Raw genomic sequence first — 24955 nt, forward strand, 5'->3', positions numbered from 1 at the left:
GGCCTCTAAACTCTCATATATCATGGCTAAGCATGTCAGCGGTTGAGTTGAGGGTAACGGACAACGGTCTTGTCACGCAATGTCTCTCCCCGCTGGGAGGACGTCGCCACCACCACACTGGAAAAGCCACTGGGCCGCATCTTCACAACAAGGCCTGTCACATTCACAAACACTCAGCCTGTGGCACACTGGCATTTCCCAATACTTTCCTCTTCCCTTCACCACTCGCATCCCAGGCTTTTTTTGTTTTGTTTTTCTACTAGTGTGAGGATCAGTCTTTATAGTTGACTGATCAAACGGATTATTAAAGCGTATTAGGGGTGTTTGGGGGAATTTTGTTGCATCCCTCAAAACAAATGTGTTTGATATTATGGCGTACATGGTAGCACTCAAGGACAAACAAAGACACTGAAATACTGTGACTTGACTCTCAATGTCTCTCCATTTTGATCCCTCTTTTCCAGCAATCCGTCCGCCTCATCTCCTTGTGTAACCGCCTCTCCCGCTCCTTCCTGTCCAGGAGCAACATCAGCGTGGCTCGGAGTGATGACACATTGGTAAGACCTGGGATTATATCATAACAAAATTGGTCACTCCTACTCCTATACCCTGCCTAAAACCATCATGAGCCAAAAAACTAAACTGACATTGGTTTGCTTGATTACAATTCTAGTTGTGGATGGCATTTATAGAGCTCTTTTCAAATCAAAGTCTCAAAGCGCTTGACATTGTAAGGGGAGACTCACCTCTCTCACCACCAAAGTGTCCAAGCACAATATTACATGGTCTTCAAGACGGGGGGGGGGGCTTTTAGGGGACAAATACAGCAGCAGGGCCAAAATATCTGACGTTAATGTAATAATGTAGGATAAATGTTTGCCCAGGGGAGCACACTAACACTACTGGGTGATAGTGTTTTAATAATGAAAAAGGTTGCATTGATATGTCCTGTGTGGCCTTGTAGCCAGCATGCCCAAGTGTGAGAGGGATAATCAACTCCCTAAAATTGTGTTTGTGGGTGTTTGTGTGTGTGTTTGTGTGTGTTGTGTGTGTGTGTGTGTGTGTGTGTGTGTGTGTGTGTGTGTGTGTGTGTGTGTGTGTGTGTGTGTGTGTGTGTGTGTGTGTGTGTGTGCACACGCGACTGCTAAAGGCTAACATTGAGGTCAAAAACATCTCTGTTAGGGAGCTCTGAACTCTACCTTCCGCAGGGTGAGGGTTAATGATTTGCAAAACAGTCGACCACTATGTGAGCCCTATTTACTTATCTAAAGTTTACACGGTCACTTCCTTATATTACCTCAGAGCTTGTTCTGGGAAGCAACAAAGTGGCTTTTTGAGAACAGGGCCCCCTAGATTTCAAAAAGATTATTGCAGGACAATATTTGATTCGTCAGTTGAAGTGTTCACTGCTAGGGTTTGCTGCACAAAGAATGAAGAACTTGTACCCTATAGGATGTCAACATTTTATTTTTAATAGTGTTGATTTTCCATCTGCTCCGTCACAACATTGTATTAATTTCATCACATGCACTTCAAAACACTATTCACACATAACATTGCATTAGGGTGACTTCCAGGAAAAGGTTTGTGTTGGGTTGCAATCATCAAATTACAGTAACTGTGCAATCATCTTAGTGTTAGTGACATGAATTTGGAATGTGTTGTTGTTTTTAAAACGAGTGCTAAAGGAACATTTCACTGATTATTATTACGACTCAACTTATTTACTGATGCGCATCTAAGCTAAGGAGCACGTTATACATGTATAGATACGATAGATGTATGCGCTAGCACAGTGCTTATGGATGTAAACAAACCAAGCAGTAGCTCATTTGGAAACAATAACCTCACTCCTCCCTAAAGCTCCTTGTAGTTTTCAAAAAACATGTGATTACCCCCCCAAATACGTCACTCGGGGTAAAATCCTCAAGCTAGCGTTACTTAGCTTTTGATCTACAGAACGCATTTGGAAGCTGTTTTCACATGCCCGATTTTGAGGTAAACAATCTGTGAAGTGTCCCTTTAAAGCAATGATCTCACAGTTTTTTTTTTACTTTTACACAGTCTCAATTATGTATCACTATCAGTCACTGATATTTAACCATCATGAATTGAAAACATCAATCAAAGCCTGTGCTCTGTCATAGCTATCTGTGGAAATTGACATGATGTATCACTTGCATATGTGAAATTACATTGTGAGAATGTACTGTAAGTACCCTTTGCTTTTTTGTTTTTGTTGCCATGTCCCACTCCTAAGCCGTAGCACAATTGTCTTTTGACTGTTTAAACTCGGCGGCATTTAACTCCATGAGCGTGCGTGTGCATGCTGTGTTTCTCTGCACACAGCTGTGTTGGTCCCTCGCCACCTCGCTGCCTGTATGTTGGGTTGGAGAATGTAGCTGCCATACATTCTTGGACGAACATCTCCACTCCTATCTCCTCCCTCCCCACTCTCTCACTCACCCCCCGGCCACCCTCCTTATCTTGTAGCCAGTGCATTCTAGCTGTGCAGCTGAGAATTGTGCCCCCACACCCCCTACCCATCCCCCATGTCAGAGCTGTCAGACTCGCTTTGAAGGTTATTGGGTCACATGGCTAGCTAACTAGTCGGGAAAGAAGGAAGGGAACAAGTGAAGCACCACTCTCTTCCTTAGAAGTGTGCCTCACTCTCAATTATTTATGTTGGTCATGTTATTCCCTGTAATATGTGGTTACATACTTAAAAAAAAAAAAAAGAATTATGCGATTAGCTACTGAGGAATGTTTTGCTTCTCTTGCAAAGTGTAACAGGATTGTATCAGACTGAAGCCTCTAAAAGAGATGAACAATGTTTACTGAATCTGTCTGTTGGATGATATGCTCTTGGTTGCTTGCAGCAATATTGTCTCAAATGTTGTATTTCTCTCAGCATTGAGATTAACATTGGTTGGCTGAAACAATGTTGATGGTCATTTAGCTGTCAAACCTCCCCACAGTGAGGTTAGATGCAATACAATGTATTCCATGGCACCCTCGCTGCATTTACTGTAGCTATAGGGGGACATTTTGCTTATGCAAATCAGGATAACCTTTTATTTTATAGCCCTGTTTCAGCTGGTATTTACCACAGTTTATACTAAAAAACTATGTCAAGGGGTAGATTCTGGTACTTACTGCCATGAATTCAGCACAGTTAGTAACTACCTGCTACTAAATGGCACACAGAGGTGCTTGAGTGCAGTAAAGTACTTTGATAAAAGCACTGTATAAATGCCATTTTCAACACTTGACCAATCAAATCCGTATTATATAATAGAATTTGTCCCCTAATGACCTGGTCAAATAAACATTGTAAAGGTTAGAGAATGTTCATGTGTTATAATGACACCTTTTGTGTCGTCATAGGACGAGGAAGACTCCTTTGTTATGAAGGCCATCATCCACGCCATCAATGATGACAACGTGCCTGGTCTACAGCACCTGCTAGGCTCTCTCACGAGCTACGACATCAACCAGCCCAACAAGGTGAGAGACCACATATACACACACACACACACACACTCACAGATATGTACAGTGGGCCAGGTTGAGCAAAATTGGTAATATCGAGTTATATTTTATTATAGCTTATTATAGCAGCTCATGCAGAGATGAAGAGTAAATATCAGGTTATTTTAACCAGGACCAAGCAATGGGACCAACTCCTATCTACTCTCATACCATCATCACACATTCTCTCACAGTGCAGAGTGGGGGAAAAAGGGGTAAATATTTTAGTGCAGTCTGACATGAATAAGCACGAGTCAGCTTTAATAATGTCACCTATTGATTACAGAATGAAGTTAGTAAGGATTTGGGGTTTCAGTCGGATTGAGACTGGAAAGTAGCCTGTCGTTGTTGTCATTAAAACCGTAATAATAGGCTGCGAACATCCACATTTTCAGCAAGGGCAGCCTTCTCTCGTTCACACAGTGTAATAATAATGAACACATTAATTAAAAACACATTAAATTTTTTATTTTTTTATTTGTTCCATGTTTTAATGAAAAAATCTACATTTCAACCTACTATGACAACTAACAAACAGACCTGTGTCATTAGATCAGAGCGAAAACAAATCTCTGGCAAAGTTGAGTTTATTATAGTAAATTGAAGAGTGGAAGAGATGAAGAGTGGAAATGGTATAAATATCAGGTTATCTTAACGAGGATATAAATAATTATATCCTTATCTACTCCCTTACTGTCACTAACCCTAACCCTCCCAAATATGCTACAATTCCTTCACCTTTCTCCACTACAATGACCTGTTCTGATAATGGTACACAGAAACTCATGTTGTCCCTCTTAATCATCGACCTGTGTACATTACAGAATTCAAAGTATATATTTATATCATAATTGGCGACATGATTTAATATTTGGGGGATATTAAATAAAAGTTTACCAGCCAGTGAAAATTAGCAGTACGTCTATCTGTAACTATCTTGATGTAAAATGTAACATTTGAGCTTGTTGTAGTGGGCCAGTGTTTAATAGGTTCAGCCGACATCGCAGCCCCCCCTCACAACATTTTAGGCAGCACCCCCCTCATGAAATATACCTACGTCCATGCTTAAATGAACACAACCATTTTTATTATTTTTGTGATGTGAAACGGAATTGATAACAGTTCTCTAAAATATGTAATGTCAAAGTAAGACAGAGACACGTGTTATGTTCTATGACAACTGCATCTTAACATGACAACATACTGTATGTAGGCTAACATTAGACAGCTCACAGAACCATGACAAACATCTCTGCTGCGATAAGTGGGTTGGTGATTGGCAGTGAATTACAGTGTATTGAGGCAAGGTGTGAGGAAATTAGTGTTAGTGGGCCAAGGAAGACTTCTACAGAGGATGACTGAAGAATGCTCACCATAATTAAGAAAAAACCCAAAACAACTGTCCTACAGATCAGGATCACTCTCCAGGAGGTAGGCGTGAATATGTTAGAGACTACCATCCGCAGAAGACTTCACCAAGAGAACTACAGAGGCTACACTGCAATACACTACACTAGTGTAAACCACTAGTTAGCAACAGAAACCGGATGGCAAGATTACGGTTTGCTTAAATGTACCTAAAGGAGCCTGCAGAGTTCTGGGAAAAAGGTATTGTGGACAGATGAGACAGAGATTAACATGTATTGTACCAGTGTGGAGAAAAAACGTCATCTGTGAAATATGGCGGAAGGGATGTTATGGCTTGACCGTGTATGGTTGCCACTGGAACTGGCTCACTCGCTGAAGAGGGAACTTAAGGCAAAAAGACAAAACAAACAACAACTGAAGATGGCTGCAGTACAGGCCTGACAGAGCATCACCAGAGAATATACCCAGCGCCTGGTGAGGTCAATGGGTCGGAGACTTCAGGCACTTATTGCAAAGGATTACGACCAAATACTAAACATGAGGTCAATCCTGTTCCTGGAGAGCCACGGGGTTGCGTAGGCTTTTGTTTCAACACTAAATGTAGGCTGATTTGTATAGATTAGTTTATTTTATAGATTTGATTTGATTTGTGTATAGCATCAGAAGTTATATACTGTATGTTCCACAAATTATTTTGATTCAATAAACGTAAACCATAAATCAAAACATAAAAACATCTGACTGAACGACTCTTCGTTCATCACAGTACTGGGTTGAGCAACAAGAATTGTATTGTATTTATTTATCAGTCAACAAACTGTCACAAAGATTATAAGCAAACTTTCATAGATCTCTCTCTTCCCTACTAACCCACTTCATCTCATCCCAGTATCCCACTAACCCGCTTTGTGAATAAAAGGCCTTGCTCCGCTTCTAATCAGAAAGCCTCATTAAGCTAGGAATTAGCCGTAATTAGTATTAGGGAATGAGTCGCCGGACCATATCTTATTCAATTTGGGGACCTGGCGCAGATATGCCACGCATGCCCACACATATAACCCCCTTAGCACGTGTGTGGCATGGCACCAGGGTAAGGCTGGCATGCAAATAGACTGTGGCATTTTGTCAGGTTCATTACAATCTTATGTCCCTCTCCAAAGAGCTGCAAATGTCTGTCACCGCGGCACTGAGCGCGTCTATGACGGCCAAACTATTTTGTTTGTAAGAGGAGAGAAAGTAAGGAAGGAGGAGAGGAGGTAATGGAATGGTAATTTGTTCAGTGAAGTGAAGTAGAAAAAAGGAGGGAGAGAGAGAGAGGGGAGATAAGACAGACTGAGGGAGAGAGGTAGAGCAAGAGAGCGAGGGAAAGTGTGTGTGTGTGTGTGTGTGTGTGTGTGTGTGTGTGTGTGTGTGTGGCAGCGATGTTGATTGCACTGCTTTGAGGTGTCCAGCTGTGTGCCTATGCTAAGACCCACTCCCTGGGCTGCTGTATGTATTCATGTCAGCTCCTCCAGTCCTCTGTAAACAATTTCACCAGTCCTCATTTCAGAGAGTATTTAAGCTACCACAGAGAGATGGGCAAGATAACTGCCTGGCAATTAGGAAAACTGTGTAAATCATCATAAAGGAATTAAAACTAATGAAGCCGCAATTATACTGCATTGGGTGGAGACAGACTTCATAGAGCTGCTCTAGGTATGCGTGTGGGTTTGCGTTTGTGCGCACGTGTGTGGGTTTGCGTTTGTGCGCACGTGTGTCCAAGTACTGTATGAGCTGCTTGTTTGTATAAAGGACATGTTACATATGCAAGTGTGTGTATTGTGCGTGTTAGTGTCTGCTTCAGTGCACAGATGTAACATGAGTGTGTGTGTTTTAGCATGGGACTCCCCCCCTCCTCATCGCAGCCGGCTGTGGAAACATTCAAATCATCGATGTGCTCATGAGAAAAGGAGCTGAGATTCAGACCCACGACAAGGTACCTTGACTACTTCAATTCTGATTCATTTTAATTCCCAAGCAAACCAGCAACCAGGATTCTTAACACAAACACACAGCAAGATAACATCATGCTTGTTTTAGTTTATAAAATCATTGGTATACAGTACAGTTGAGTGTCCTTTTGTTTCATAATTTAATGAATCCAAATGTTCATTCCTTAAAAGCTGGGAGGGCCCTGTACTATTTTTGGCAATCCTCAACGATTAAAAACAAAAACAGCACCTCACACTGTGCATCAAGGTCTTCACATGTCTTTATCGTAACTTTTTCTTTGGTATTTATTTATTACAGTATGATCACTATTTGATAAACGTTTTCCCAGCTGTCTTTGTAGGAGAACCTTTTGTAGAATCCTTTTGGTGCCATGTAGAATCATATCCACAGAGAAGGTTCTACATGGAACCAAAAAGGGGTTTTCAAAGGGTTTTCCTACAGGAACAGCTGAAGAACCCTTTTTGGTTCTAGATAGAACCTTTGTTTTCCATGAGTAAACGAATACTAGATTCTTGCCAATATGCCATATGTAAACATCACTGAAATCCTTCAGTGTTTCATTCTTTCAGTTGGTTGAATTCACTGTGTGAAGTATTTTCAGGATGAGTGTGTTGTTTGAGAATGGATCGGCTGGTAATAATAATAATCTTTGAGGCCAATGACAAACAGCCTTCTAACAGTCTCCATCAAATATATTCTCTCCCCCAGTCTGGTGCCAATGCTATCTACTACGCAGCAAGGCATGGCCATGTGGGGACCTTGAAATTCCTGTATGAAAAGAAGTGCCCTCTGGACATCCAAGATAAGGTGACGATCACCTGAACACACACACACACACACCTCACATGCACACACACACATATTATTCACACCTCTGCACAAATCTCAATCACAACACACTCCAATCCATCAGGCTCCTGAGAGAGGCTCCTTTGATTTTCAAACACTCTTTTTCAAACACACACATACCACACCACACACCCCCCACACACACACACACTCACTCAAACACACACACACACACCCCCGAGTTCAGTGATTCCTGTTTTTTATCTGCTTTTTTGCTGTTGCCATGGATACGAGGCCAGCAGGGAGAGATGTAGCTGTGCTGCTCTCGGAGCTTGTCTGGTCTAGATTACTAAGTGTGCTTTGTCAGCCCAAACTACAGACACTGCACTCAAGTGGTGTCTTGTTTCAAGTGTGCAATGCACTGTCACACTTTGCTTTCTTACTTTCTTTCACTGTAAACGAAACATTGTTGCACCGTTGTTCTCTCCACTCGATTGGTGTGTGTGTGTGTGTGTTAACCCTCTGGTCTCTTTCCCTCTGCAGTGTGGAGAGACAGCCCTTCACGTGGCAGCGCGTTATGGCAACATGGACGTGGTCCAATACCTGTGTAGTGTTCAGGCCAACCCAGACCTTGCAGACAGGGTATGTACTGCCCTGGACCTCTACACACACACATGCGCGCGCACACACACACATGCATACACCACAGGTATTGACATTCTGGTCATCAAAGGTCATCATCTTTCTCTCCCCTGGCCCACAGGAGCAGGAGACGCCACTGCACTGTGCCGCCTGGCACGGCTACTCTACAGTGGCGCGGGCTCTGTGCCAGGCTGGCTGCCAGGTCAACGCCAGGAACCGGGAGGGCGAGAGCCCGCTTCTGACTGCCTCAGCCCGCGGCTTCAGCGACATTGTGGAGTGTCTGGTGGAGCACGGGGCTGACCTGGAGTCAGCAGACAAGGTGGGTCGTCACTATCTTGGCCGTGCTGCTAAACAGGAAGTAGAACTAAAATGTGAGTTGAAACACTATGCCTCACACCTCACCCCTCACCCCGAGCCTTAACGGGGCAGTCTGGAAATACACACAAAATACATGACACCAAAAAAGGTTCTTCAAAGGGCTCTCCCACAAGGACAAGACAAAGATCCCTTTTTGGTTTTCGGTGTAACTTATTTTCTAAGAGTATGGAGGTACAGTTTGATGGATACATGTTGCATATAGGCTCAGGGTGAGTTCCCTACTCTAATGATCTGTTGAGGCACTGGACATACAGTTTGATAAAAGTAAGAGACTGTAATAGTTTTTTTATGCTGTAGAGCATTTTGTGTCAAGGGGCTTGCGATGCCATGTCTATGTGATTAGATCGCGTGTGTGTGGTGTGTGTGTGTGCGTTTCAGGACGGCCACATTGCTCTCCACCTGGCTGTACGGAGGTGTCAGGTGGACGTGGTCCGATGCCTGCTCCGACACCACTGCTACGTAGACCACCAGGATCGCCACGGCAACACCCCTCTGCACATCGCCTGCAAGGACTGCAACCTGCCCGTTGTCACGGCGCTGTGCACCGCCAAGGCCAACCTGGACATCCCCAACAAGGTGAGAGTTGGTTCAGTCCACTTTGGGTCAAACCATTACTATAATTCTAATAGTATATAATACACCAAAGGCCAAAGACAGTGGGGTTGCCAACTCTGGTCCACAGTGTGCAGGGTTTTGTTCCAGCCTAGCACACCTGATTCAACAGCTCATATTCAACTGCTCATCAAGACCTTGATAAGCTAAATCAGGTGTGTGAGTTAGTGCTGGGCTGGAACAAAAGTTAGAAAACTGCCTGCTGCTTTCCAGGACATGAGCTAAATACCTCTGCTTTAAAGGGAGAGTTCAGTCAACTTTGTACAGTGTTGTTAATGCTATATTTGAACAGTCTGAAAGGCGTCAAAGCCCAAATAACTTGAATTTATGAACCTTTTTGGGTCAACTAGGCTACTGTGTATTATGCAGCCAGGATTTTCCATAATACTTTTGAAGGAAGAGAGGTGTTGAAAAGGAATAAGGAAGTTTAAAGGAAGAGAGTTGTTGAAGAGGAAGTTTGAAGGACCGCTCCAATTTGCATGAGCAAAAAAGTGCCAAGAAGTGAGCAACATTAGTTATCTTAATTGTTTTAGTTTTTTTTTTTAAATTAGACATGATGCGATGAAACATAATCCAATGAGAGTTTTGTATACTATACATTTTGAATATTATGCACAATATGCTTTTTAAGACCAAAAACCAAAAACATTGTTGGAGAAGGTACGATAAAAATAGAGTATATTCTGAGTTGTTAGATATTTTGTGCTTATTTCAGCACTATTTGCTCAAGCAAATTGGAGACCTCAGTTTTCATTAGAAACCTGCCACTAACTGTAAATGTCAAGTGTGACCCTCAGTAAGGCAAGGCTTCCCACATCTCTACTTACTGCCTTAAAAACCCATCCCAACTTTTGCTTTGACACCATACAATTTTAAATGAATGCATTCAGAGAAGGGATTGCTTGTCACAGATTGTAGCCATCCCTTTATTTCTGGGATGCCATGTGCATCGATGCAGGAGTGACAATGTCTGAAAACTGTAATGTGTCGCATTCATAATTTATTTTTTGTGCTGCAATATTATTCAAGCTCATCTGAAGCAGCATGTCCATTTGTCAAGAAGAGGCACATAGTTTGAGCTACAGATGGATATTTCTTCACTTCCAATTCCAAACTGTCAGGGAGAGATCTCTGCATAGCTGCAAATTGTAACGGGATGCATTATATTTGTTTTCCTCACATGACATGTATTTGATGGGTTGAATCAGCAAACGCTCTAGTCTAATAATCTAGTGTCAAACTGCTTTACATGATACAATACGCACTGCACTGGGCAACTCAGCAGAACGGATTTGAAAGGTATTTGACATACACTGCCCAGTGTAAGTAATGGGACAGTGAAGCTTTTTTTCTTCTTTTGGCTCTACACTCTAGAAGTTTGGATTTTATCAAACTACTACTATAATGTTAAAGTAGGGGTTAGCACCTTTTATTTGATGGTATTTGTGTACATATTGGTTTCACCATTCCAGAAATTACACCACTTTTTATGGGTACTAAAAATAATGGGACAGATTTATGTCCAAAATGTTTAGTATTTGGTTGAAAATCCTTTGCATGCAATAACTGAGCCTGTCTGGAGTGCCAGATGGGTGGGGTTTACATAATTTAGGACTATTCCATAGGTTCCAGTGTCCAGGCAAACTCAATTATATACATATCTATTTGTAACCAGGTCAGAAACTCAAACGGAATCCCTCTTTGTCCCCACACAGTTTGGACGGACCCCCCTCCACCTGGCAGCTAACAATGGAGGTCTTGAGGTGGTCCGTCACCTTTGTGTCGCCGGGGCCAACACAGATGCCATCACCAATGTAAGTGTGACGTGTCAATAGATTGCATTGCCCCTATTATAGCACCTTACTAAGTCTCCAAGCACTTGACATTTTATACATAAAATCTCATCCAACATCAACATGTACTGTAGCACTTGTCTTTTGAAACCAAATCTGTGTCTAAAATGTCCACATTATCAAAATGTTACATACCAGGGTTGGAGTCAGTCAGTTCAGTCAATTCAGGAAGTGATTTTAATTTACAATTAAAATATTTCATATTTTTTAACATTTTCAGTTAGAGAAATCAATACCATTTACTTCCTGTTCTGTCAAATGTTCTAGATGCTTCTAGGCCTTTGTGCCTTATTAAGTAGGTAAATAAAAATAAAAAAAATACATTTGTTTATATATAATATTGTTGATATTGGTTTGTTGGGGAAGTGTCCATTGTCAGGTATTTACTGTGAAAGCTTCCATCATATTGCTGTGATCTGATTAAACCATAGTGAATGGTGCTGACTTCTGTATCAGACCATGCACACTTGTCTCAAATGTTGTGTTTCATAATGATCTTCAAACAAATGGTAACCTGTGTTTGATGGTTTTGATATTTCATTTTCTGCTTGAGGTAACTCGTTGCTATAAACCCAGACGCTGTGTGGTCATTTTAAATAAGAAACGCAAGACGAAGCTCATTTTGGTCAACATGGAATCGCGTCTCCAGAGTTAAAACAGTAGCACATCCACTGGAATAAAATGTAGTGATGCCAGAGGGGATTATGGCAATACAATGCAGCCTTGGAGTGAGCAAGTCATGTCCAGAAATAAATAGTTAATGTCACCCTCAAAGACCAAGACCAAGATCAATCAGCCCTCTCTTTCCATCATTGTGCAGCAGGCGTGTACAGTAGTGTGTATTCAGACACTCAAGCATCGATTGGATCTTTGCTGCATCTGCTGCACACAATAAGCTTGAGAGTGATGATTCTTCATTCTTTCTTCACATGCCGGAGCTGCGCACATGCGGGCGCACACTCACACACACACTCACTCACACACACATACACACTCGCAGCCGCACACATGCAGACATACTCTCTCACACACACACACACACACACAAACATATACAACATATCCCCAGGCAGTGGTGCTTCATACAGTAACAGTTGATGATGTGCGTGCGTGCGTGCGTGCGTGGGTGGGTGTTCTGTGTGTTTGCATGAATGAGTGGGGAGTTGTGTGTACATGCATGCACAAGGCTTGTGTTTGCTTTCATTTGTGTACGTGTAAGGGGGTTCTAGATTTATATGACAATTTCAAAATGAGACTTTTCATTTCTGTGTCTCCTCTCTCTCTCTCCTCTCTGTCTCCATCTCTATCTCAGCCCGTAGCAATTTCAGCGATTCAGCCCACTCCTCCTTCCCCTCGTTAATTAAAGAGCAGAACTTGTGTGCCCGACTGTCACTCAAACTCCCACCGCAGGGAGAGCAGACGAACCTCCGATACACTCCAACTGAACAGAGCAGACCAAAGCAATCCATACTTCACCGTTCTTATCTTTAGCACCGAGAGAGGGCAGAGCACAGCAACATGATAGACTTTATTTGGCAGTCCTTTATTTACGTGGTAATATACTGTACTTTAAATCGCCATGGTGACATGGTAGCCTTATACATACTTAATAACTGCTTTGTGTCTTAAGCATTTACTGAAACAACCACCACTACATACCATTTGGCATCTGATAGTCACCAAAATATGTTGAATTCTTTGAAGTAGTAGATTCCAGAAAGGGCTCATATTTACCACATGATATATGACTAACTTTAAGGTTAATACAAGCTAACTGCACGGCAGGTTAGTTACATAACCAGAGCAATACATCACTATAAATGTAAATCAAAGGCTTGGTGCGCAAAGGGCCGACAGTAAGTTACATTTTCCAAATTTGACAGGAGAGCCAAAACAAAACATTGATTCTGAGCCGATTGTATTGCAATTGTTTGTTTATTTACTTTATTTCAATGCAGTTAAGGAACTCAGTTAGCTCCTTTCACCACTTGAGCTCAAGAGCTTTCTAAAGATATATATATATAACTCATTTTGGCCCAAAATCACTTCGACCCATCGCACGCCAAGCCCTCAAAATACACATTGTTACATCAAACCATAAAGAATCAAATACAATTGACAGTGCCACAGATGGGTTTCAGATAAGGCCCCTACTCATGACCTGAGGATTGGTCTGCTTTTAAAGGTAGACTCCGTGATATGACGTAACCACGGGAAGCCCGATGACCTTAGAGTTGTTGCAGATTCACCTAAGCATGATGTTTCACTCTCTAGCGATTCTGTCGGAACATGAGTATGGCAGTGAAAGGTGATAGCCTTTGCTTGCTTTATGCTAACTATCTCTGTCAGTAGTCACCCCGCTTTTTCATATCACAGAGTCTTACTACTTTTAAGTTTATGTGTAAAAGTACTGTCATTTGAAGTGTTTCTTATTTCAGGATGTACATTTAAAATACTGTACCGCCTTACTGTTGACTTTTCTCAGTGACTCACTGTTTTATGGTGTTAATATTGTATGACCACTGATGCACTGTGCATGTACATTAAAGAAATCCGGTATTGAGATCTATAATTCATTCCACACTGCATTACAGTCAGCAACCTTTCATGAAGCAATGGAATGTCTTTAGCCACAAAACACTGTGTTCCTTTTTCAATGTTATTTTTCAGAGTATTAAACATTTGTAATTGTGTCATTTCTGTGATATGTTCCATCCTAAGGAATTTTCAGGCATCAGTTGGTGTTTTGTCTCTGCTTTTTTTTTTTTTACCTCAGTAATAACTTGCCTTGTTTCACCATGGCTCAAGAAGAACAGAGCATCTGGATTTCACCTTTTACGTCATAACATCACCAGTTGTCCTTCAACACTATTGAGCTATCTTTATTTTTGATTTCTGGTGGAGCATCCATTTTGTAGTAACCAATTGGTGACGAAAAACATTTGAGAAACTAAAACAGAGAGAGAGGGATTCATTTTGTCATGTCATGAATAATGTTACTGCAATAATGTTACTGGTTGAGAGAAAAAAAAGAGAGACTGAGAAAAATTTGAAGATAAGGATGTCTGAGAAATAACCAATTTTAGAGAAGGTGTGTGCGTGCAATGTGTGCACACCAATCACACTATCAACTTGAGAAAACTGTAACTGTTAACTGCATCCTGTTAAATGGAGCAGACACTCGACAGAGGAATAATTACCAAGCCCCCCCTCCCTCTCCCCCTCCTTAATCACATAATGTGTCTGAACAAGAACAAGGCATTTGGCACCTAGGTTCAACTCACCACCTCAAATGTCCCCATTCATTAATTTCATCTTTCCTACTGGTTCAGTAATACTTCGTCTTCACTACTAGACCCTTCACACGCACACTCACACACTCCCCGCAATAGTAGGAGTGGTGCTCAGGTGAAAGTCAATATCTCGTCTCCTGAGCCGATTGAGCTCTAAAGCCCCACTGGTGTGGCTATTCCTTCTATCAGGCCATTACAGAGAGCCAGAGGAGAGGAATGAAGTACTAATGCAGAGCAGATAGAGGTGCTTCAGCCTCGCTAGGTGCCTTTATTTACTCCTAATTGGGTGTTAGGGTGTGTGTGTGACGGGTGTTAGTGTGTGTGCGTGTGAGGAACAGATAGATAGGCTACCTGGAAAGCTCTGGTACATTGCCATACTTGCTGTCATGCTCTTTCTCTGCAGTTGTTTCATCCCTGTCTCTCTCTTTCTCTCCCTTCTCTGCCTTCCTCTCTCTGTCAATGCAGTTCAATTCAATACAATAGACATGACATGACAAGTATCCAATGCTGAAGCTCTCTCTCTCTCTCACTCTCTCTCTCTCTCTCTCTCTCTCTGTCTCCACAGGATGGAAAGACTGCTGAGGAGCTGGCTACCATTGAGCAACAGGAGCACATCGCTGTGTTGTTGGGCAAGCTCAAGAAGGTATGCATACACACACACACACACACACACACACACTATTTTAGATGTAGTAACATTCCGCTGAAATTTTAGCCTAGCATGTATTACCAACCAACTTGAATTCAATACCCTGTCCACGACTGAACACATTACATAAGACTCATAGAAAGAGATCCCATGATTAAATTAATTTAAATCTTCCTCTCCAAGACAACCTGCAGAGTACAGTGTGAAAGTGTGAAAACTGCAACTGTGAAAAGCATCACAGCCTCCATATGCTTGGCTAATTTGAGAACCGCCGCAACTCTCTTCTTACAGTTTGACGAGTGCGTTCTTCAAAGTGTTTGGTATTTTCCTCTAAGTAACGTCTTGTTTTTAACCTCTCACTGATGTGCAGCCTTACACAGGCGAACGTACACTATATGGCCCACATTTTAGAAATAGAATATGAATGATTGCCCTGATGAATGATGCATGGGTTCCACCTTCCATAAGGTCCCATAGCTCTCTGTCACAGGGCTGAACCCCCCCAAGTGTGTCAGGGTGTCATATGAACCAGACTTGCTTCAGCATGGAATAATTTCAAATACAAATAGCGTTTGCTTGAATCTGCCTAAGAGTGCTAATTTTTTAACTATTCCATTGGTTCCATTGCATCCATTGCAAGTGTTACCTGAGAAGAGATTGTGCTTTGTTTGCACAGTGATTAGCATCTTGAAGCTTTCCAGTCACTAAAACGGGGAGCTATTGAAAAACAATGCACTTGGCATAATGTTATATTCATCATAAAACGCCACATTGCAACAGTACAGATGATGAAAATAGTAGTACAGAATTTCACTAAGATATACTAATCAAAATCCCGGAATTTGCTTTTTGCTGCAAAAAAATAAATAAATTTGACTCGCAAAATAATGATGGGATACTATTGAGATTCAAAATTGGACATATCTTATTGTGTCTCGTAATTTATTTGGTCGGGCAGGACACCCACAAAGGCAGCTACATCCTACAACTGAGGCCCACCCTGACGCCTCAGCCCAGGGTGAAGCTCAAGCTGTTCGGCCACTCTGGGGCGGGCAAGAGCACCCTGCTGGAGTCCCTCAAGTGTGGCATTCTGCGCAGCTTCTTCAGAAGGAGGCGCCCGCGCATGGCCAACACCGCCCGCCACCCCAACTCCCCCATGGCCTCTAAAGCCGCAGGTAGGCAAACCTCCAAACTGCTCAGGTACATAATGTTGCAACCCTTGTTTTGCTGTATTTTGTGAAAAAATACAAATCTATATAAAAAAAGTATCACAGAAATTGTGTGTAATATTGCAAAATACCTTCCCTATGGATTTAAAATGTTCTGGTTGAACTGACAGCACCTAAGGCAAAACTTCTGAAAGAGTAAACTATCCCTTTAAAGCTACTGTCCATCATGGTGGCTAGTGTGGCACTGGATAGGTCAGCCCAGTGCTCTCCCAATGACAAAGATGTAAAATGTTGTGGTCCATTCCTGGTTTTTAAAGCAACCTCACTCATTTAATTAATCCTCATCATATCATCTATAACTAAATCCTCAGAAGCTAAATCATGATTCAGAAATCCAGTTTTATTCTGGATTACTTGAAGTAGAATTAGGGCTGATTTAAATGTAACTCTGTCTGGGACATTTCCCTATTTTCCAGTCCTGGATTAAACCTAATCCTAGACTAAAAAGCATATTCAATGGAGAATGTCATCATATAGGCCTATTGTGCCTATATAGTATAACATGTACACAACTAGCTATTAAGTTCCAATGCCAGTTTTTTTTTTAACATGCTATGAAGTCCGTACATCACAAACTGCAAAATGTAAACATAACTGGAGACACTCAACTTTTTGGAGACAAACGTCACTGTTGTGATTGCTAGCAAAAGTAAATCTGAGCGGTTGCTAACAAACGGTAAATATGTTTTGATTTGGCCCAATGTTTACTAAGATTGATGGTAATGTACATTTAGTAATTTATTGGAATTTACCGTTAATCTGTTTCCAAGATGACTCTCTTTTGCTAGCAATCATAACGATGACGCCTGTCTCAAAATGAGTATCATGTATTGTGATAAGGTAACTAGTCACATGGATTATTTGTCCGAATGCCAGCAAGCTGACGATTTGGAATGGTTATTTTCTGTATTCATGAATGCAATTCTGTTTTGGGGGAATTCTCTGAATGATTCTCTCCCACGCCTAATTTAAGCCTAGGTAAACCTTCCTAACCAGATAACAAATTTACTAGCTGGCTAACTATCAAGGAGTACAAGTTGGCTAGCCATTTTTAGATGGAATCATTGTAATGAATGGGACATAAAAGGATCAGTGATCCCATCACTGTCTTTAAAAGAAGAGCAGTCAATACTACTCTTCTCTCTGTCTGTACTCAGAAAAGCATTTGCAGGAAGTAAAGATTCTGGGGAAGAATTTGTGCTGTGTCAAGTGTCTCAAACATGCTCAGTGTGACAAACATTTACTTGGAAAAAGGATCACACACACAGACAAAAACTTTTTTTCTCTCTCTCTCTTCCTCACACACACACACACACACACACACACTCACACCACACACACCACACACTCACACCACACACACACACACACACACACACACACACACATTCACACCATCAGTGTGAATGACCAGGTCCATTCTGTTATCTGTAACTTCCTCATTATCTATGGTAGAGGTCAGGTCTCAGCCATTATCCTCTCTGAGTACCACATAATGGTTTCTGACTGGTGCATTAGAGAGAGAGGTCCTTCTCCAGGATCTAACTGTCTGTAGCAGTGGAGGTTGGTGGAGGTAGAAATCGTAGGACATGCTCATTGTAATGCATGGAATTGTAGGGCCTTTATAGGTTAATTGATGTCTCCCCCTACAGAATGGAATGAGGAATGGTATCCGTGTTTGATACCATTCCTCATTCCATTCCATGCATTACAATGACCCCGTCCTCCGATTTCTACCTCCACCAGCCTCCCCTGGTCTGTGGCTGTTTTCTCCTGTGTGAGGGGGAAATGTCTGCGTTTGACGCTTCCTTGTCATTGAGATGTCATTGTGAGTTCTGTGGAGTTGACGGACAGCATCAGGTTTTGGATGTCTCTTCACAGAGGAAGACAATATGCTTCTTGGAAATGTCTAGAGTTTACACTATTTCCTGGCAAAGCAACAATGCATACAGTACTTGTTTTAGTCACACAAGGGATTTTTCAAGTGGACGCCTGAAAGTATTTATGAGGGAACAGCACCACCCTTTGATTCAAAATATATCCTCTCAACTAAGGTGTTGAGAATGGGCAATACAAGTGTGGTTCTATTTCTACGTACAGTGCTCTGCGTAAGTAATGGAACAGTGAAGAATTGTCAACACAAAGGCAAGCTCTCTTATGACTGCACAAATTATGTGATGGAACACATCTAACGAACCAGAAACACCTGCCCAAGTGTCCCATCACTTTTAGGTACCCTGAAATAGGAGGACTATTCATAAAAAGTGTTGTAATTTCTGAATGGTGAAAGCAATATGTACATAAATACCATCAAATAAAAAAAAAGTAGAGAATCTCTACTTTAACCCAACAGTAGTTGTTTGATTTAAAATCCAAACTTCTGAAATGTAGAGCCAAAAGAAAACATGCTTCACTGTCCCATTTCTTATGCAGGGCACTGTTTACAGTATCCCTATATTGACTTATTGTATCTTCCCACAGCTACTATTTGTTCATAATGCGGTTGAATTGGCTGTAGTGGATCAATACAATTTGTGTGTACAAGTGACATTTCTCTAAAGGACTTTGTGTGCGTGCGTGCGTGCATGCCTCTATTTACTGTATGTGTGTGTGTCACCCCAGTGTCAGTGAGCATCTCCAACCTGTACCCGGGCTGTGAGAACGTGAGTGTGCGGAGCCGCAGCATGATGTTTGAGCCCAGCCTGACCAAGGGGATGCTAGAGGTGTTCTCCCCCATGCACAGTGCCCTGTCCTCAGCCGATGAGCAGGCCACAAAGGCCATCGACATCCAGAACACAAACATCAACGGTGAGTGAGCGGGATATGTCATCTTCCCCGTCTGACACAAAAGCAATAGTTAATCAATGTAGTGGCATATCTCTAGAATATACAAGCTCTAGCTTTGTCGATTCTGTATAATAAATGACAGATTTCCTATGCTTTCTCCCCCTCTCTCCAGGCGTGGGGGATTTCAGTGTGTGGGAGTTTTCTGGAAACCCGGTCTACTACTGCTCCTACGACTACTTTGCAGCCAACGACGTGACGTCGCTCCACCTGGTGCTGTTCAGCCTGGAGGAGCCGTACGAGACGCAGCTCAACCACATCACCTACTGGCTCAACGTGCTCAAGTCCCTCACCCTGCCCCAGGACTCCATCGGTCAGTCCCTGCCCTACCTACTGCCGGCCTCGCTGGAGAATCTGCCCGTCTGTCTGTCTGCCTGTCTGTCTGTCTGTCTGCCTGTCTGTCTGTCTGTCTGTCTGCCTGTCTGTCTGTCTGTCTGTCTGTCTGTCTGTCTGCCTGTCTGCCTGTGTCTCTGTCTGTCTCTCAGTCTGTATACATGTACACTCACAGAGCACTTTATTAGGAACACTATACTAATACTGGGTAAGGCTTCCCTTTGCTCTCAAAACAGCCTCAATTCTTCGTGGCATTGATTCCACAAGATGTTGGAAACATTCCTTTGAGATTCTGGTCCATGATGACATAATTGCATCACGCAATTCCTGCAGATTTTTCTGGTGCACTTTCAAGCTGTGAATCTCCCGTTCTACCACATCCCATAGGTTAGGGTTCTATTGGATTCAGATCCGATGACTGGGAAGGTCACTGAACAACACTGAACTCATTGTCATGTTCATGAAACCAGTTTGAGACGACTTTTGCTTTGTGACATGGTGCATTATCATGTTGGAAGTAGCCATTAGAAGATGGGCAAATTGTGGCCATGAAGGGATGCACATGGTCAGCAACAATACTCAAATAGGCTGCGGCATTCAAGTGATGATTGATTGGTATTAACAGGCCCAAAGTGTGCCAAAAAAACATTCCCCACACCATTACACCACCTCCACCATGAGAAGGTGTACAGGTGTTCCTAATAAAGTTCCCAGTGAGTGTATGTGCATACAGTATGGTATTGTTGTACAGTTCTCTTCAATGAACATTCCCATCTGAAGAATCATCTTTCTCTTTCACTTTGTCAGACCAAGGTCAAAGTAGTTTATTTTCTTACTTTAGGTGCTCTTGATGTAGTTTTCCCATTGTAATGCATCTAAAACAATAGTATCGAATAATATGAACATAATATGATAATAATAATAATACATATAATAATATTGTATATCATACTGAAGTGCAACACTGCCCACCAGGCATGCCATCTGTGTTTTGTCTTGTCCCAGTTTCCTCCCATCCTGCCATCCTTACCTCTCATCTCTCCGATAATCTCTCATACTTTGGCTTGCCTTCTCTTTCTCTTAAAAGAGGTGTCATTGTCTGTGTAAGTATGCTTGCGTCTATCCATAGAGTAGATAGTGGAATAAATGCATTAGACATATAGACTGCAGATACAGTATTGTGGGTTACACTTTATTTTACAGTCCACTGTTTCCCTGGTATTTACTAGCTTGGCCATAGGCAATTGGGTAATTCAAATGTATTTACTTTTTGGTTTCTTCAGCACTATTATGTAAAATTTGATACTAGGATGTTATTAATTGAATCATTTGAAGTTAGTAAGAAAGCAACCACTGAAACAGGACTGTGAAATAAGAAATGTGCAGACAGTGCATGTCATTGTATTATGCACTGTACTATATCAAGTGTCAAAATGTAAATGATCTGCAGACCTCCTCAGAGCAACTGCAAGATTAATGGTAGTCTGGTAACGCCAACTACAAAAGGTTTGGCTGTCATGACGTGAGAGGAACTTCAAAGAAGCAGTCTACATTACAGTCGTGCTGTGCAGATGATCAGATCTCACAACACCTGGAGAAGTGTTTCATGTCTGAGGAAACCCTATCAATATGATATAGTAATCTGCACATTTGCACAGCTCGTCTAAAATGTACAGTTGGCGACTTGGAGTGTAATCACTGTAAGAGTGAGTCAGCTGACCTAAGATACCTTGCTGCCTGTGCCCCCCAGCCTTCGGAGGCAGGATCAAGAGCCCCCTGCAGGTGGTCCTGGTAGCCACCCACGCTGACATCGCCAACCTGCCGCGTGCCTTCGGAGGAGAGTTCTGCTATGACAAGGAGAGGTCACTGCTCAAGGAAGTCCGAAACAGGTACACAGCCAGTTGGTCTGGGTTGGATTGATATCAGGCCTGGGTCTAAATAGTTTTTAAAAATGTTTGCCTGCCTTGAGACTATTCCATTAGCACCATTGTGCCAGGCAAACTCAATCAAGCACAGCAAAATATTTGAAATTATTTTAAATAATTTAAATCTAATTGATATGGCTCTTTTCACAAAGTCTCAAAGTGGTTTGTCTAGTTAAAGACCCCCTCCAGAAGGGTGAAAATGGGGTGTCACGTGGTATACCTGGCAATCTGAACTTTTCAGGTAAATCCACAATCGGCAGTGTAGGCTAAGGAGCTGTGTGACTCCTTGTTCCTAGGGGCTACGGTCAAGGGCAAGAAAGTAATGGAGCTCTGCCTCCTTTCTGACCACTCGACCAGTGCTGAGGCTACCGGCAAAGTGATGGGGCATGCGGTGGTTGGCCAGAGAGCTCTCTGGCTCAACAAAACTAAACCTCAGGACTGTTCAGGCAGGTCATGGGCAACATACAGACCAGGATCAAATCCAGGAAGAGGGGAGCGGAGGCCTTTCACCAACCTTGCATGCCTTGCGCTGCACAGGTGGTGACTATGGAGCCCCCCTCTATACTTCACCTCTATAAGATCCCCAAGACGCTGCAGGCACCTCTGACGGCAGCGGCACGGGGGACCGGCCCGACCACCCAGAAGTCATGCCAGGACACACCAGGACATGGTCGTCGCTCTGCTTCTACCTCCGCTGGGACCTCCCCCGTCCCGTCGTGGGGGTCTTGGAGGAAGGAGCCACATGCCTAGCACCAGGGGCTGTGTGGGCCCGGGAACCATTCAGCTCCCCCGACCTAGACACAGTCCCTTGGCCAGAGGACATCCTGTCACACAGGCATACTGTTGTTCCAGATGTAATTCACAAGCCCCCTAGCCCTGTTTACCCCTGAGTGGGCAGGTGCATAGACCATTGGTAAGAGGAGTTTCTGCAAAATAATAAAATTGTTGCCAAACTCCCACGGGCAGGTCAGCCAGACCTTCGGGCCAGGCAGACCTCTGACCTCTCTGCGAGAATCTATGTCTGCAGCTCAGTTACCCTTCTGATTCGAATCCACTGTATATCCCCAAATAAAAACATAACGGATACTAAAGGAGAATGGGATTCAGGAGGACTGACCTCATTGTACAGCCCCACCCGTACTAACTACACACCTAATCTCACGTAGCCATACCTCCAAATCACGTTGTTCTCATGCCTTCTGGAGAAATTGTTTTTTATTATATCGATTTCGTTTGAATGGAGCACTGGCTACTAGAGGTCACATTCTGATTTCCTTTGAGCAGAAGTGATGTTTTTGAAACAGGCACGTGCACAAATAGCCCCTGCCTTGAGCCCCTGCCTTTTTACCCTCAGAGTCAAAAAGTGCTCTTTTTTGGCTGGTGTTAATTGTATATATGTAAATATAAAGAGGGAAATGTATAGTAGTATCCACAAAAAAAAACCTTCCAAATGGTTTTGTCTCAATCAATCAACGTCCTATCTTCCGACATTCAGAACACAACTTGTCATGAAAAGCACTGCATCCCCAGCCCCAGTTTGGTTACTATGGTAGAGTGGAAGCGGACAAATGAGGAGAGTTATTCAAAGAGTTATACAGTTTTGTTAATGCAGATAATAATATTTGCACAAACAAACTGGGGTCTCTGCAGAGGTTTTTTCCAAAGAATAATTGTCACGTCTGCCCTTTATATACCTGAAAGAAATGCCGTATCATTTCTTTTGGCATAAACATGTGTACAATATCCACCCTTTGGCCCAAAACCCATTGGCTTATAAGAATTGGATCAAAACATCATTGTTTCCACATCCTTGTGACTTTAGCAAAAACATCATCATTATGACTTGTTTTTCTCACTCCTGTCCCAATAACAACATCTGGATCCTATTAGCCATTATTCGAAAGTGATTTCTTAGAAAGGCTATCACTGAACTTTCTGTCACATCATTCTGGGATTTTCCACCACATTACGGTGAATGATATCACTCAGGTAGGCACTGTTTTAATTATGAAACCACGATTAAACAACACTTACTTTTTATGTTATATATCCGTTAAAAAAACTATGAAGTAGGTCAGTAGGACTTGCCACCTTCACGCTGTAATTTTGTTGTTGGTACTTGGTACTCGCGAGCAAGCAAGCTAGTCTAATTATCATTAAAACGACATTATCTCCGTCATGCAGGACAACTTACAAATATGCAATTCATTTCTGAAGCAGGTAGTTACATTTTGCATAGTGTTAGTATTAGCCAATCAACTTAGATGACATTGCTAGCAAGCTATATACTTTTAAAATGAACATTTCTGAAGTGTTTTAATTTTTTCCTGGAATTGTAATTTGGTTGTTAGAACACGTTGTTAGCCACGTGGGGACCAGTGAATGATTGGCTGTTCCGTTTTGAGCTATTGACTGGTTCGGAGTCAACTTCCCCAGGCTTTCCGAACAGGGTCAGAAGAAAGGCTGGGAGCCTAGGTTATAATAACACACCTAGTTCATCTAACCAAGGGCCTGATGATTAGTTGCTAAAGTGAATCATGTATTAATGCTGGGCTTCTCTTTCTTGGTGTCTGCGCACCAAGAATGAGAAGCACTGAAGTACTGTAGATAGACAAATGTGTAAACTTACCGATCCGTTCCAGAAGTATTGGTAGTTTCGGTGGACTTGGTCATTCATTGGCTGATCATTGGTGATCACTTTTGTTTGCAGGTTCGGGAACGATCTGCAGATATCTGAGAAACTATATATAATGGACACAGGTGCCTCCAACTCCAAAGACATGAAGATGCTCAGGAGTCACCTCCAAGAGCTTCGCAGTGCCATCATCTCTGTAAGATCTGAGCGCACACACACTCTCTCTCTCTCTCCCACTCTGAGTGAACTCTCTCAAATATGTTTCTGTTCTCCCCTGTCTGCCTCGCAACACAGCTTCATTGCACTTGTTCTTGCACTTGTTCTCTCTCACTCTCCCTCTCTGTATTTCTTTCTGAAACATAGCGAATCTCACTTGTTCACTCTTGCTCCCCTGCTGTCCCTCTCTCCCACTCTTCCTCTCCATCTCCCCCCCTCTCTGTCCTCGCTCTTTAACTTTTTCTTTGTCCCCCCTCTTTCTCTCTCTCCTTTGTTTCCTGTCCCTTCCCCTCTTCGGCTGTCTAACGTCTCCCTCTCCCTGCCTCAAACTCATCCGTCTCTCTCTCTCCGTTGTGTTCCAGACGTGTAGTCCCATGACATTGCTGTCGGAGCGTCTGGTGGCCACGCTGCCCTCCTGGAGGAAGCTGAACGGGCCCAATCAGCTTATGTCCTGGCAGCAGTTTGTCCTGGACATCCAGGAGCAGATCAACCCCTTGGTCAGCGAAGAACACCTCAGAGGACTGGCCCAGCAGCTGCACAGCATGGGAGAGGTGTGTGTGTGTACGCACTCACGTGCGCCCAGTCCTGTATGAGCTGTTATGATACTTGTTTGTATAAACGATATGCAAGTAAGTGTGTGTGTGTGTGTGCGCGCGTGCGCGCGCA

At 42.7% G+C, this 24955-nt stretch overlaps 1 protein-coding gene across 1 annotated transcript in view; it reads left to right on the top strand.

The window, feature by feature from the left end:
* Nucleotides 1-24955, top strand: part of dapk1 (death-associated protein kinase 1) — a 66156-nt gene that overhangs the window by 35446 nt on the left and 5755 nt on the right. Inside the window, exons 11-25 of the mRNA XM_083674135.1 lie at nt 465-557; nt 3388-3507; nt 6776-6874; nt 7600-7698; nt 8224-8322; nt 8444-8641; nt 9079-9276; nt 11028-11126; nt 15024-15101; nt 16066-16282; nt 18959-19144; nt 19296-19493; nt 21264-21402; nt 24149-24269; nt 24652-24840. Of these exons, the coding sequence (XP_083530261.1) occupies nt 465-557; nt 3388-3507; nt 6776-6874; nt 7600-7698; nt 8224-8322; nt 8444-8641; nt 9079-9276; nt 11028-11126; nt 15024-15101; nt 16066-16282; nt 18959-19144; nt 19296-19493; nt 21264-21402; nt 24149-24269; nt 24652-24840 (2133 nt within the window). The remainder of the gene's footprint in view (nt 1-464; nt 558-3387; nt 3508-6775; nt 6875-7599; nt 7699-8223; nt 8323-8443; nt 8642-9078; nt 9277-11027; nt 11127-15023; nt 15102-16065; nt 16283-18958; nt 19145-19295; nt 19494-21263; nt 21403-24148; nt 24270-24651; nt 24841-24955) is intronic.

This window comes from Argentina silus, assembly GCF_951799395.1.
Source record: "Argentina silus genome assembly, chromosome: 7".
Classification (NCBI taxonomy): domain Eukaryota; kingdom Metazoa; phylum Chordata; class Actinopteri; order Argentiniformes; family Argentinidae; genus Argentina; species Argentina silus.